This window comes from Notamacropus eugenii, chromosome 4 (assembly GCF_028372415.1).
Source record: "Notamacropus eugenii isolate mMacEug1 chromosome 4, mMacEug1.pri_v2, whole genome shotgun sequence".
NCBI classification, from domain to species: domain Eukaryota; kingdom Metazoa; phylum Chordata; class Mammalia; order Diprotodontia; family Macropodidae; genus Notamacropus; species Notamacropus eugenii.
In genome coordinates, this window is record NC_092875.1 from 40337418 (window position 1) to 40352346 (window position 14929).

Consider the following 14929-nt stretch of genomic DNA (forward strand, 5'->3'; position numbering starts at 1 on the left):
GACAACATACCAAAATTTATGGGATGCATCCAAAACAGTACTTAGGGGAAATTTTATATCTCTAAATACTCATATCAATAAAAAGAGACAGAGAGAGAGAGAGAAAGAACAGGTCAAAGAACTGGGCATGCAACTAAAAACATTAGAAAAAATGTTAAATCTTCAATTAAATACCAAAATAGAAATCCTAAAAATCAAGGAAGAGATCAATAAAACTGAAAGTTTAAAAATTGAACCAATAAATAAAACTGGGAGCTGGTTTTACCAATATCAATAATGAAAAGAGTAAATGCACTACCAATGAAGATGAAATCAAAGCAATTAAAATCAAAGCAATTATTAGGAGCTATTTTGCTCAATTATATGCCAATAAAATTGACAAGTGAAATGAATGAATATTCACAAAAATATAAATTGTACAAATCAGCAGCAAGGAAATAGAATACTTAAATAACCCTGTCTAAAAAGAGGCAGGTAGATGACTTAGTGGACAGAATGTTGGGCCTGGAATCAGGAAGACCTGAGTTCTCAGACATTTACTAGCTATGTGACTCTAGAACAAGCTCACCTGCCCAAAAGTCAGGGTGGCTTCAGAAAGAGCCAAGGAACGATCAATATAATATGTGCTGCTCGATAAGTCCAAGAGAAATGCCAGGAGCCAAACAGAGGTCTGTATACAATGTTTGTCAATCTGACCAAGACCTTTGATACTGTCAGTCATGAGGACTTGTGGAAGATCATGGCAAAATTTGGTTGACAGGAGAAATTTGTCAGGATTATATGGCAAGCTCTGGATGATGGATGATGCTCTAGCACTTTCACAGTCAATAGTAGAACGAAGCAGGGCTGTGTGCTTGCTCCCATGCTTTTTAGCATGATGTTGTCAGTGATGTTATCAGACACTTTCAATGAGAATGAAAACAGAATCAAGGTCAGCTACTGTACTGATGGTACGTTCTTCAATTTGAAAAGGCTACAAGCCAAGACCAAAGTGGAGGGAGAGTTGGTGTATGATTTTCTGTTTGCAGATGATTGTGCACTCAGTGCAGCCTCTGAAGCTGAGATGCAACAAAGTATGGACTGATTCTCTGCTGCTTGTGCTAATTTTGTCCTGACAATTAACATCAAGAAAACAGAGGTTCTCCACCAGCCAGCATCACACCATCCATACGTGGAACCATCAGTTACAGCAAATGGAGAAATTTTGAATGCTGTGGATAAGTTCATTTATCTTGGCAGTATGCTTTTCAGGACTGATTGGTTGGTTGTTGTCCTTTGTTCTTGAAGAGGACCAAAATGACATCGCTATGATAAAGTCAAGTTTCAATGTGTCCAACTGTGACTGATCAGACCAATACGAGCTTGGAATGCTCTACCGCAGATTGGGCACAAATAGTCTGTGTGAACATTTGGGGTGGTTACTCTAAACTTGAGTGTTCTGTGTTTCTTTTGATCTGTTTCAATTCTGCTTTGCTCATAGAGTGCAATACCTTCTCTGATGTGAGCATGCCATGCTGAGCAGTCCTGGGCCAGTATCTCCCATGTCACACAATCAATTCCAAAGTTCTTGAGAGAGACCTTGAGAGTATTCTTGTATCACTTCTGCTGACCTCAGAGCAGTTGCCCTGTGTGAGTTCTTAATAAAAGTCTTTTTGGCAAGCGTATGTTTTGCATTCAAACAACATGGCCAGTCCATCAGAGTTGCGCTCTCTGAAACATCGTTTGAATGCTTGGCAGTTTAGTTCAAGCAAGGACCTCAGTGTCTGGTACCTTATCCTGCCAGGTGATCCTCAGAATCTTCCTAAAACAGTTCAAATGGAACTTTCCAGGAAGGTACACATAGATGATGAGGTTGATGCACACATTGCAAGAGCTAGTTCAGTTTTGGGGAGACTCTGAAGGAAACTGTGAGAGAGAAGAGGTATTAGGCTGCCTACCAAACTTGAAGGTCTACAGAGCTGTCGTACTGACCCCATTTGTATATGCCTGTGAAACCTGGATAGTGTTGGGGGTGTAAGCTCAGTTCCATGTGGACAGTCTCGGGCAGGTAAAAGTGAGGATTTCTAACCTCAGAGTTCTCATGAGGCCCCCCAGGGAACAGCTGGGAATTGAGGCGTGAGATCTGGGCTATCTCGGGCATCTCCGCCTCTTCTCCGTGGGATACCTGCTGGGGAGAGCATCCCGCCCTCGAGATTGGCCCGGGTCTGAGCACACCTGTTGTTGACTAACAAAAGGCTGAGAGCACGCCCGGTATTCACGTGCAAACTATGTGGTGGGAGAGCTTAAGTAGGGTCAGGAAAGCCTGAAGGCGTTCTTAGCGCTGAGGGGCCCTTAGAGGACAGAAGGCCCCTCTTCCCTCTCCCCTCTCCCCTCTCCAGCTTCCATTCTCTTACTGTAAGATCTTTGCCTCCTTGGAAAGAGGATTCCTCTCTCCTCAGGAAGAATTCCCCCTGCACATGTAACCAAGACCCTGAATAAAGCCTAACCCTTGTTTGACTCTGGAAAGTCTCTTCTCTCATACGTTTATCCGGTTTGGCCAGCCGAAGATCTGCAATAGATAAGGCAAGACTCGGGTAGCCCTTAGGCCTCTAGGCCTGACAGGATAGTATACCAGTGCCATGCCAGGAAACTGAATCACTTCCATTTCAATTGTCTTTGGAAGATTTTGAAGATCACCTGGCAGGATAAGGTCCTTCCTTGAGCTAAACTGCCATGCTTTCAAACTGTACTGAAGAGACTGAAATTTCAATGGGCTGACCATGTTATTCAAATGCCAAACATATGTTTGCCTAAAAGATTATTTTATGGAAAACTCATATAAAGCAAGTGCTCACACAGAGGTCAGCAGAAGCGATACAAGGACAATCTCAAGGTCTCTCAGAAGAACTCTGAAATCAATTGTGAGACATGGGAGACACTGGCACAAGACCACCCAGTACGGTGTGTCCACATCAAAGAAAGTTCTGTGCTCCATGAGTGAAGCAGAATTGCAGTAGCTCAAAAGAAATGTGAGATATGCAAATTTAGAGGCCTCTCCCTCTCAAATGTTCAGTGCCTGACCAGTGTCTTCCAAGTTAGTACTGGTCTGATCAGCCACAGTTAGACAGCCAGGAAAGTGAGTATCTCCAACATAGGGATATCATTTTGGTCCTCTTTGAGTATGAAGGATAACAACCAACCAAGGCATAGACCAACATCTCACACTTACCAACCTAAGGTCAAAATGGGTACATGATTTAGACACACACACAAATTGTGGGTAAGCAAATTAAGAAAGCATGGAAAATTCTACCTGTCATATCTATGGATAATGGAAGAGTTAATGACTAAACAAGAGATAGAGATTGTTGAATGTAAAATGGATAATTTGGTTTAGAAAATTTAAAAGCCTTTATACAAAGAAAGTGCATGCAGCTAAAATAGAAAAGAAAGCAGGAAACAGGGGCAGGGGCAAGGAAGAGGGTATTTACAGCAAGTTTCTGTGATAAAAGCTTCATTTCTCAAATATAGAGAATTAAGCCAAATATATAAAATAATAACATTCCCCAGCTGATATTGTCAAAGGATATTGTAGGTAACAAACAGTGTAACTCCCTCCATCTGGTGAAGCATTAGTTCACCAATTAAAAGACCTCCTTGCCACACTCCTCATGCCAATGATCCCTGCACAGGGACATCCTGTGGGATAACTTCTGTTCAGTAAGACTTCAAAGGTTCCCTGATTTCAGGAATCAGTTTGGTCATTTAGATGAAAGTATCACATCTAATCAGCCAACTCTTGTGACAACCCCTCCCAATCTCCTTCTGCCTGAAGCTTCCCCCTACCTTTATGGTTTAAGCATATATGTCTCACTCTGAGGAGTCCCTGCCCATACAGGTGGGGCTCCCTTGCTTGCAAAGTCAATAAGCCCCAAGTGTGATTCTCTGGGGTCTCTTTATTCCTGCATCACCCACGATATGAACAGGGAGATTTCAGAAGAAAAAGTTCAAAGCTATCAATGCTCTAAAACATGAAAAAATGCTCTAAAGCACTGCAAATTAAAATCACTCTGAGGTACAATCTCATACCTATTGAGTTGACTAACTTGACAGAAAAGAAAAATGACAAATGCTGAAGGAGATGTGGAAAAATAGGGTCACTAATGCACCGTTGGTGGAGTGATGAACTAGTCTAACCATTCTGGAGAGCAATTTGGAACTATGCTCAAAAGGTTATAAAACTGTGCATACCCTTTGACCCCACAATGCCACTACTAGGGCTGTATTCCAAAGAGATCAAAGGAAAATGAAAAGGACCCATGTGCACAAAATATTTATAACAACTCTTTTTGTGGTGACAAAGAATTGGACATTATAGGGATGCTCATCAACTGGGGAAGGAATGAACAAGATGTGGTCTGTCATTGTGATGGAATATTATTCTTATAATAATAATAATAAGTGCCTAGCAAAATGGTTTCAGAAAAACCCAGAGAGACCAAGATCAATTGATGCGGGGTAAGTGAGTAGAACCAGGAGAACATTGTATCCAGTAACAGTAACATTGTAATGACGATTAACTGTGAGACTTAGCTACCATGAGTATGATGATCCAAGACAGTTCCAAAGGACTCATGATAAAAAATGCTCTCCACTCCAGAGAGAGAACTAATGAACTCTATGTGCAAATTAATGCATATTTTTTTACTTTTCAAATTTTTCTTGTTTTTTTTTTTTTAATATGACTAAAATGGAAATGTTTTGCGTGACTTCACACCCCTTTTCTCAAGGGGTGAGGGAGGGACTTGAGGAGGGAAAGAATTTGTAACTCAAGTTACAATTGTAACTCAGTCTGTGGACAAATCAGAATCACAATCCTGTGAAATGCTTTTGAAATCTCAATGAGATCACTAAGCAAAAAATTCCATATTGATATCTCTGGTCCAAAATCCTCCATCCAGTAGCAAATGCCTGTAGTCCTTACTATGGGAGAGGCTGAGCCTGGTGGATCCCTTGAGCTCTGGAGTTCTGAGCTACAGAGAAGCTAAAGTTGATCTAAGTGTCCACTTTAAGGTTGGGCACCAAGATGGTAAGCCCTGAGAGTGAGAGAACCATCCAGCTGCCTAGAGGAGACCAGCCTAGGACAGAAACAGAGTAGACTTCTGTGCTGATGACCAGCGAGATCAGATCACGAGTGACAGCTACACTTCCAAACCAGAGTGCGATAGTCTCCTTTCTCAAGGTCAATGGCTAAGACCAACCAAGCAGGGTCTTGGGGTTACAACTATGTCTCCCTCCATTTAAATAAACCATATTTAGAATCTTTTTTTGGAGGCAATCGAGTTTAAGTGACTTGCCCGGCTAGTAAGTGCCTGAGACCAGATTTGAACCTATCTAGTAAGTAAGACACACAGCTGGTAAGTGTCTGAGCTCAGATTTGAACTCAGGTCCTACTGACTCTAGGGCCAGTGCTCTATATTTAGAATCTTGAAGCTATAAAACTCTTTAATTCCATCAAAGCAAAGTCATCATAATTATAATGACCAAGCCTGGCTCTGAAAAGTGAAGAAAATGTACCACCCTCTTTTCTTTGTGAAGGTGGGGTACTATGGGTATGGAATGCTGCATTTATTGTCACCCATTTGGTGAATGTATGATTGGTTTTGCCTTATGGTCTTTACCCCTCACTTTCTTTTTCTATACTTCATTTTAAGGGATGGCTCTCTGGGTAGTGAGAAAAGGGAAGGAAATCATTAGAAATGAAGGTGAGATGAAAACAAGAGATATCAATATATTTTTTAAAATAAGATTATAAAACCTTTCTCCTCTCAAGACTCCTAGGGCAAGGCATTATATACTTCATCAGACTTAAGTCACTATGCTGAGGATTTTTGCTTAATTGTCTGGATTATAAGGAGTGGTTTGTGTTTCATATTGAATCCTCTCGGGTTCTGCTGTGTACATGGCAATTATTCCTTTTCTCGTTTCCTATTTAATTTTAAATATTTTAAAAATTAACAAAAAGAATGGTTCAATCTGGGAAAGGAGTACACCCCCAAATGACTCTAAAAACACAATCCATCAAAAACACTTTTTCAAAATAACAAGTCATCATGGACCACTACAGGGAAGCTGGCCTTCAGGGAGCTAATAGGCCAACTGGTGAAGCAAACAAGAGACTACTATGACACAGAATCAGAGTCTGAATTGGAAGGAACCACAGTGACCTGAGAGGTCCACCAGAACCTGAGCATAGAAGCCATAACCACAAATTTATGGTCATTCAGCCAGTGATTGAAGGCCCCTGGGCAGGGAGAACCCATTGGATCCCTCCAGAGGCAGCTCATTCTACTTTAGGAGAACTGATATCACAAGCAAGTTTTTCCTTACAACCTCCTACCTGCTGTTCCTGGTTCCTCCCTCTGGGGCCAGCAAGACTGAAATTGGCTGTCATATCGCACTTCCCTTTCCCCCAATCTTCTCTCCAACCCCAAGGGTCATGTATCTCAAAGGCCTTTGCTTAGAGACACCCTACAATTGCTCACTAAGAACCCCAGGATTGGGGTTTTGTCCTTCATTCTCAAAGGACCAATGACATGGGGTAGGTGATGCTGTGACATGCTAATGAATTGGATTTAAGAGAGGCAGGGCTGTCTGTGCAAGGTCACCAACCTCGTTTTCTCCTTCGGAACTATCAGGGTCCAGTGGTGAGATATAGACCAGGGCCACTGGAGATGGCCTTGGATGTAGTGAGAGACTTTGGCCTTTTTAAGGTCTTTAACATGTCTCAGTTTGACTGAGGCAGTACCCATTCCATGATTAAGGCTGGGTAAGAAATGAGGCAAAGAATGACCTCTATTACCTAGTCTGCCCTCAGAGTTGGCAGGTTGAGGGTGGAAGAACTGACCTCAGGCCAAAGAGGAAGGAACAGGGTCCTCACCAGCACTGAAGGAGTTGGGGAGAAATAGGGTCAAGTCCTTCCCATCCCCACCCCTTTCCCTTACTGAAACCCTCATCCCCAACACAGTCACAACTGCAGACATTTGTTTTTTACATTTTTATTTTAAAGTGAATTTATCCTTTTAAAGTGAATGAGATTTCTTTTATTTTTTTTTCTAGTAGAAAAAAAAAAAGGAGATAAAAGAGACAGATATTTGTCCAGGAGACCAGAAATGCTGTTTCCTCCACCCTCGGGAAGCCAGCTCAACAATTTGCCAGCTCCGAGGGGATTTAGAGGCCCTGAGATCTTCCTCCCCAATCCTGCTTTGTTTCCCTGGAGGAGCAGAGTCCTAGATGTCAGGAAGGGAGTTTCCAGGGTCCCCAAGTATGCAACAGGGAATCTCCTAGGACCACATTCCTCTACAGCAGACATTTGTTGAAAGAGAAGATGAAGAAAATGATGAAAACATTTTTAAAAACCAGAATATCTGTGTTTAGACTGTGGGGAGCTAAAATGGCCAGAGAGACCACAACCCCAAAATGGGTAGTGATGCTGGGCCTTCTGCCCTATACCTCAAATTGTTTAAGAGGGCACCTTTAGCGGTCCCTGACCCGTTCCCTGGGTGCAGATGAAATGACCACTGGTCCAGCCCTTGAGCACCAGGGGCCCAAGGGGTCTCCACCAGTGGTGGCCTCAGCCCCTGGGGTGCCCAGGCCATAAAGGACCCAAGTAAGCAGCAAATCTAGTTAGTCTCTGTGGAGTGAGCCTCCAAGTCCAACCTGGGGAAGCTATAATAAGGTGGAAGTGCTGGGTTTCAGAACCAGGGCACCAAAGACATTACTACATGGGGAGGGGAAGAGAGGGAGAGGGGTAAGGCTCATATCAGCTTGTGTTCACTTGGCTGGTTGTGCAGTACGTGGTTTATCCTGGCTCCTTTTGAAGAAGAGGGGGAAAGAAGTACTCAAGGAGAAGGGCAGGGGAGGACTAGACTTAACACCTCCAAGGTGTTTTGGGGTCCTGGCATTTGGACAGGCCAAGGGATATGTAAATTAGGGCAGAAGTCAGGTGTAAGCTGTTCCCAGACTGGCTCTCATAAAACCTCCCTTCCCCAAATGCCCAGTTTGAGAGTCCTTGAGGTTGAGATCCATTCTGTCCTTGCAAGTCTTTGACTGACTGACTCTCTCTCTCTCTCTCTCTCTCTCTCTCTCTCTCTCTCTCTCTCTCTCTCTCTCTCTCACTCTCCCTCTCACACACATGCATACGCACACACATACACACAAAACGTGTGTGTTCATAACTATACATATAAAAAGGTGACATCATGGCCACACGGCTGCCACAGCCAGGCAGGGGACGTCAGGACTTGATGCTGGCAGGCTGTCCATCCTGGGGCTCGTCCTGAAGGAGGGGAGTCTGGGAGCTGGGGAGCTGGTCTGATTGGGGGCCCAGTCCTTCATGAAGAACAGCTCTGGATGTCCTCTGTGGATGAGAATGGACTGGGTTACTTCTCCTCCCACTGGCACATCCCTACCACCCTCTTCCCCCTCCCTCTACCACCTTGGTATGATTCCACCTGACAGGGAACCCGCCTCCCTCTGAGGGGTTTTAAGGCCCACACACCTCCCTTTGGGGGTGGTTTATTTCTGAGGGACCCAGAGAATCAGAATTATATGTTATCTCTCACATATCTATTCAATTACATGATGTATACCCCCCATGAGAATGCACAATAAGCAGAAACTATGTTTTGCCTTTCTTTTTGTCTCTGTTACCTAGTATACACCAAGTACCTAACAAAAATGTGCTGATTGACTGACTTTCTATAGATTTATTATTTTACAGATGGGGAAATGAGTGACATCCATTTGCCCGAGGTTTCTTCATCAATCTATTGGTAGAGATGTGACGGGGTCCGCAGTCTCCTGATTTAAAGGCCATAGCTCCTTCTGCACTCTCTTGCCTCAAGAAAGGGAGCATTTCCCCTGATGCCTGCCTCCTCTTCCTAAGCTCAGAGGTAGATGTCTCTATCGAGTTGGTATTTTCCCTCTGCCCGGATCCCTTGCCAGTCTGGCAGATTCTCTTCCCCCCAAACCTGGCTCTTAGCTCCTCTCTGATACCTCTCAGGTGAACAGGAAACAGAAACCTAAGAAATCCAGGCAAACGGGTGATGGTAAATGTTTAACAGCCAGCTCCTTCAAACCCATCTGTGCTTTTACACTTGATCTGCATTTATTCATTCTTTCTGAAGACTAGCCAGTCATTAACACCATTAAACAAGGCCTGAATCGCAGTTTTTGGGCATTTCCAAGAAGGAAGTGTTCACACTGAAAATTTAACAATCCCACTTACACCCAGCTCACCCCTGGTTTGAGGGGCTGCCAAATAATCAAGTGATTAATTCTTCCAATTAACACATGCTTGAACTGAAGGAGATTTCCCATTTTTGCCCCCCATTCTGAGAATGTTTCCATCAGGAAAACTTTGGGTTCCATCACACTATCAGTACCCAGTGGTCCTGGTCTATGTTCACCCCTGGAAGGTCAGGTGTTGACCCCATCCAGAAAGGGGAGAGAAGATTGGACCACTATACACAGGAGGGATCCATTTTGGCAAAGAACCCCCCCAAATTAGACAAATGAAAAAAATCACGTGTGTAACAGTCAAGCTCACTAGATGAAGGAGGAAGGGGGCTGCGTCTTTATCAAAATTTAAGGCGGCCATAGCCCATAACACACATTTTTAAGGCAGAATCACAAAAATCCTTCCTGTCTCATTTAGGGGGTCAAAGATTAGTGGGCATGGGAAAAACTGAGTGATGGTGTTTGGACCCTGCTGAAGAAATATCCTATGATGCATAATCATTGTACAAGAAATGTTCGGTCCCTCTGCACTACAGATGGTCGGTCCCTTGGGGACCTATATCTCAATCCTGTGGGCCCTGAGCTCCTTTCAGTATACATCAGAGGTCTGATCTGGGGGGGGGAAAGCAAGTTGACTAAGGCCCCTGGAGTGAGCCTTCCAGTCCCATGCCCAGAACACCCAAGGTTTCGATGCCAAAGGGTATTAGGAGAGTCAGCATCATGGAATGTATAGTCAACGCCCCTCCCTATTCACATATATTCCCATCAGCCAAGTTCAGCAATGGTTGGGGCAGGGGGAGGCATGCTGCCTCTTGAATCAATAAATGAATACATATTTGGGGCTGGGGGTGGAGGCCTAGGGAGAGAAATGCTTGTGTAAAGCAGGGCCCACCATTATCCCTGCTCAGCAGCAGGAAGCAAACATTCGAATAATCCCACTTCAAGCCTGCTCTGAGTCCCATGAGAGTAGACTAATAAACTAAATTAAGTTGATGCTACTAATAACCTCCCTTCCCCCTTCTGCCCCCTCCCCCAGGCCCACACATCTAAAAATATGCCAGCAGCTGGCTGGCTTTTCCTACAGTGGATGCCTGAGACGCTCCCGGGAAGCCCCCACACAAACCCCTGTGGAACCTTCCCTTTGGGGTGAGGGGGCATGGGGAGAGATCAGGGAGGAGGAGCTGGCCCTCTTCCCTGTATACAAGGGATATTCAGGCTACAGGAACCCAGAGAGTTAGTCCCTCCCACATCAAGGACCCCACAACTTCTAAATTTCTTTCCAGCTCTCAATCTGTGAGGATAATTATGCTAATAAGAATTAAAGGCATCCTAGCCCACCCAACTGGCTTTATAGATACAGAATTCCAAGACCCAGAGAAGTTAGTCTCAGAGGCAAAATTTGAACTCAGCTCAAGTCCACATCCTGAACTTGGGCCATTCCATCACACCACAGCCCCTTCTTCTCTGTCCCTCAATTTCAGCCCAGAGACCCCACCCCTAAGAGGGGAAACCCCATTATATTCTAAGGCAATGATCCTACAGTTCAAGGAAGTCACAAAGAAAATGAACAACCCCTAACCTGGGGTAGGGTGGGGGTTCATCTTCTCTGTCCATCCTCAGATACATGAGGTAGAATCTAATGCCAGGGAGGAGCCTACTAAGTGGGGACCCACAAGGGCCTCAAGCTCTAGCTTTTCCCCTCTGCTCTGCCCTGGAGGGGGCCAGTGCCAGTCAAAGCATGCACAAGGAGATATAGTGCCATGCAAATCCCAAAGTCTGCAGCCAGAGGGGCCCCAGGGAGATGATTTCCCCCAATGTGGAATAAGCTCAGGAGGGGAAAAAAGAAAGTGTTCTGTTTGATGGAACAGGTGAAGAGGAAGCTTTAGCTGAGCCTGTGGGTTATAGCTCAGTAGCATTTCCCACCTCCCACATAGACTTTAAATAGGGGACTTTTAGAGATGAGAACCTGACAACTTCATTTTCATGTTCTCGTCTCTGTCAAGTGATTTAAGCAAATTTGTGGGGGCAGGGGAGGGGAGGCCCCTGCCAGAGCACTGAGTCAAGACCAACAAAATTCACCGCGTCCTGTAATCAGGAGGCCTGGTATTCATTTCAGAAACTTGTACCTGCTGCTCTCTTGGTAGATTTTTTTAAAAATTCTTTTAGATCGTAAACCAAAAGACTGCCTCCCATGGCTTGTAAACAGTCTTAGACACCAAGGAACAAACATTCAGAGGGAGGAAAAAAAAAAGTAAGTCCAAAATGGGAAATCAAGTCACTTTTTCCTCAGTTGTTTTATCTGCAAAATGGGTATAAAAACCATTCCACGTACCAATCTCCCAATGGTTGTGAGAGTATGAAAATGAACGCGAAGTGCTTTAAAAACCTTAAAAAAAAACTACAGAAATGAGAGCTTTGATTTCTATTAACCCTCAGATTATATTATCATCTCCACCCCACACCTAACTTTGAGATATGTTCAGCTCTCAGCAAGTAACTTTGGATACCTCATTTTTTAAAAATAGAAAGAAATGTGGAACAGTGGAAAGAGCACTGGGCTTGGAGTCAGAGGCCCTGGGTTCAAATCTTGCCACTGCCTACTCACTAGCTGCATGACCTTGGAAAAGGTCACACAGGTATAATAAGCAAAGGGTAGATTTGAACTCAATGCTTCTCACTCTAGAGCCACCAGGAATGGCTATTTTAACAGCTGCTCTAAAGTAACAGATACACTTTTAAAGTCTACAGGTGCTCTAGAATAAGTTGAGGCTGAAGGAGGTCATAAGAGGTCGCTAAGTGGCTAAGTGGCACAGTGGATGGAGTGCTGGAGCTAGAGTTGGACAGACTGAGTTCAAATCCTGCCTCAGACACTTCCTAGCCTTGTGACCCTAGTGCAAGTCACGGTCACCCCTGCCTCAGTTTCCCCATCTGTAAAATGGAGATAATAGCACCTACACCTCTCAGGGTTGTTATGAAGATCACGTGAGCTAATATTTATAAAAAGTTTCACAAGATTCAAAGTGTTATGTAAATGCTAGCTGTAACTATCACCATGATTATTTTCACTAAAACGGACGGTGTGTGAAATGCTCAGTGTGCAAATGTCATTTTACCTGGTTACCCACCTACAGTCGGGCTTCCTGCAGCACTGTTCCATTAGGAGCAGGGGTCATCAGGGATTCTGAATAGGACTGAATGGCCTCTGAATTCTTTGAGGCCTTTTTATTACTACTCCAAAATAAAAAGAATGTTTCCTAGAAGATAATCAAGCTAATTTATAGTTCCAGTTGGGAAGGAAGAGTTTCGTTTTGTTTTTTAAATATGATTCTTAACTTTTTTTTTAACCTCAATTAGCCCCATGTGAAGGTTAATGCTCAAGCCAGTCAGTCAATTAAGGTGGCTTGTATATTATATTTGGGAGCGGGATTTTTAAAAATTGATCTGGTAGCTCATTTGTTTCAAAGGCGTGTTCAAAAATGGCTTCATTTTCCCCACCCCAACCCATCCACCCATCTGTCTTATGAATTGAAATCAACAGTCAGAAATGATTCCCCCAGAGTTCAAGCCATTCTGAAAGGATGCCTTTAAGGATTAAAAATGGGGTACAGGCTCTGGATGCAATGTGAAGGGGAAAGGGGTACAGTTCTAGGAAGACAATGTGTCGAGTTCATTTCCTATATGGATTGGACAAAGGAACTGGATATCTTTAACCTGGAAAGACTTAGGGTTTGGGGGGAGGAGGTGGGAAGGAGGGGACAGGATTGTTACTTTCAAGGGCCTGAAAGGTTATCACATGGAAAGGAGGTTGTGCTGGTTCTTTAATTATCTGAAGGGTTGTTAGAGGAAGGAGGGCTAAGGCTTGTTCCCTCTGGCCCCAGAGGGGAGATCTACGGGTTAATAAGAGGACAATTTTAGGCTCCATGTCCAGAAAAGCTTCCTAACTAATGGCACTTCCTCCACGTAGATTGGGGAGGCTTCCCCTTCCTCAAGGTCTTCGAGCAGAAGCTGCATTTGTTGGAGAGGTTGTGGGGGAATAGGGGGTATCAGTGGGACCAAAAGGCTGTCCAAGTTTCCTCCCAACTCTAGAGCACTAAAAACTCTTCCGTTTCTAGTGTGATTCCTTCTAGAAGAGCTGAGAATAAGGGAATTCACTTGGATTAGGAATGGTCCCACTGGGGAATGAGTGAATTTTTTTGGTTATTGCTCATGTTTTTTGTGACTTTAAAAAAATTTAATTTATGGAAAAAAATGGAATGAAATGGCTGATTTTTTAAGAATGGCTTGAACTGTGGGGGAGTCTCAGGTTGTGTGGTGTTTGCATTTGTATGAACTGGGTCAATGTTGCTCCAACGAAGGCCCCGATCCATCTCAGTCATCTTGCCCCCAACATGTTAGAAAGAAATCACATCAAGAGCTCAGTCAGCTGTGATCAGACATTTTGGGGGAACATGGCTGCGGGCAAGAGTTAGTTAATAGGCCTATTGGTGGCACAGACATCACCAAGCATTTTGTGACATTAGTTCATCACAGAAATGTGAATTTTTGGGGGGGAATGATGGCCCAATAGCCAAAAATCCAAAGATTGGTAGGCTCCCTCCCCCCAATTTTGTCAAGATATACATTAATGCTTCTGAACTTGGATGTCAATATGAACTTCCAAGGCTTGGATTACCCCCACTATCATTCATAAAAAAAAAAGAAAAAAAAGCTAGTGTGGGTATTCAGGAAAAGATACATCTGCAGCTTATGCAGCACATATGGGGCAAGATTTAGCTTATTTTCATTTTTGCATCATTGGCCAAAGTAGATATATAGCCCCAAGGGCACCAAGAAGACAACTAGTGTTTGTGAGAATCAAGGAACACCAGGTCTTCGGTGACCAAATAAAAAGCAAACCTGGAAGTTAGAGACATCAGTATGACTCTTCATGGGGTTAGTAACATGGGGTTAGTAACCCAAAGATCTGTGAGTACTGTGGACCAGCTCACCCACACTAATCACTAGGAAGTTCGATTGATTGCATCAGTCAGCAAGCAAGCCAGACAGACAGAAAGCCTCCTCCTCTGATCCCAGTTCTTGTGAAGAGAAAAAGACAGAAATAATTGGCACTGACAAAGACCAGACGGGAAGGAGAGGGCTGGTTATTGGGACAATGTTAACATCGACAGAATTTAGAATGCTATTATCCATCAATCAATAAACATTTATTAAGCACCTATTAAGCCTAGAATAGCTTATCCATATGTTCAGAAGAGCCCACCAGAGTGCTACTGCTCCCTGAAAGACTACAGAGGTCCTCTAGTCTAACACTCAGGTCTTAGAGGTGGGGAAACTGAGTCAGGGAAGGTCTCACAGATAGATGAGCTAGGATCTAAAATAACACCCTCAGACTCCAAATCAAACTTTCCTTACATTCCAATACATTGTCTCCATTAAAAGAAAATAGAATAAAGCTACTATATCTAATTCTAAAGGAACTGAGATAACAAAGAGTACAATTTTAGTACTGTACAATTGTACAGTATGGGAGTCTCTAAAATTAAACTAGGCACATGTAAGTTGACTGTGCTGAAGGCAGACCTTAGTGAGTTTCCACTAACCAAGTCATTTCAGTTATTTTGGCCAAGAATTCAGACTATTTAAAAAGAGG

At 43.6% G+C, this 14929-nt stretch overlaps 1 protein-coding gene across 3 annotated transcripts in view; it reads right to left on the reverse strand.

Moving 5' to 3' along the window:
- Positions 1 to 7021: 7021 nt before the first annotated feature.
- SCARB1 (scavenger receptor class B member 1) overlaps positions 7022 to 14929 on the reverse strand; it is a 102081-nt gene continuing 94173 nt past the window's right edge. Inside the window, exons 12-13 of one of the 3 annotated variants that reach the window (XM_072600703.1) lie at positions 12405 to 12533; positions 7022 to 8398 (exon numbers count right to left, since the gene is read on the reverse strand). In XM_072600703.1, the coding sequence (XP_072456804.1) occupies positions 12405 to 12533 (129 nt within the window). In that variant the 3' untranslated portion in view covers positions 7022 to 8398. Of the gene's footprint in view, positions 8399 to 12392; positions 12534 to 14929 lie in introns of all 3 variants that reach the window. The other 2 variants (XM_072600705.1, XM_072600706.1) reach the window with 2 other exon arrangements.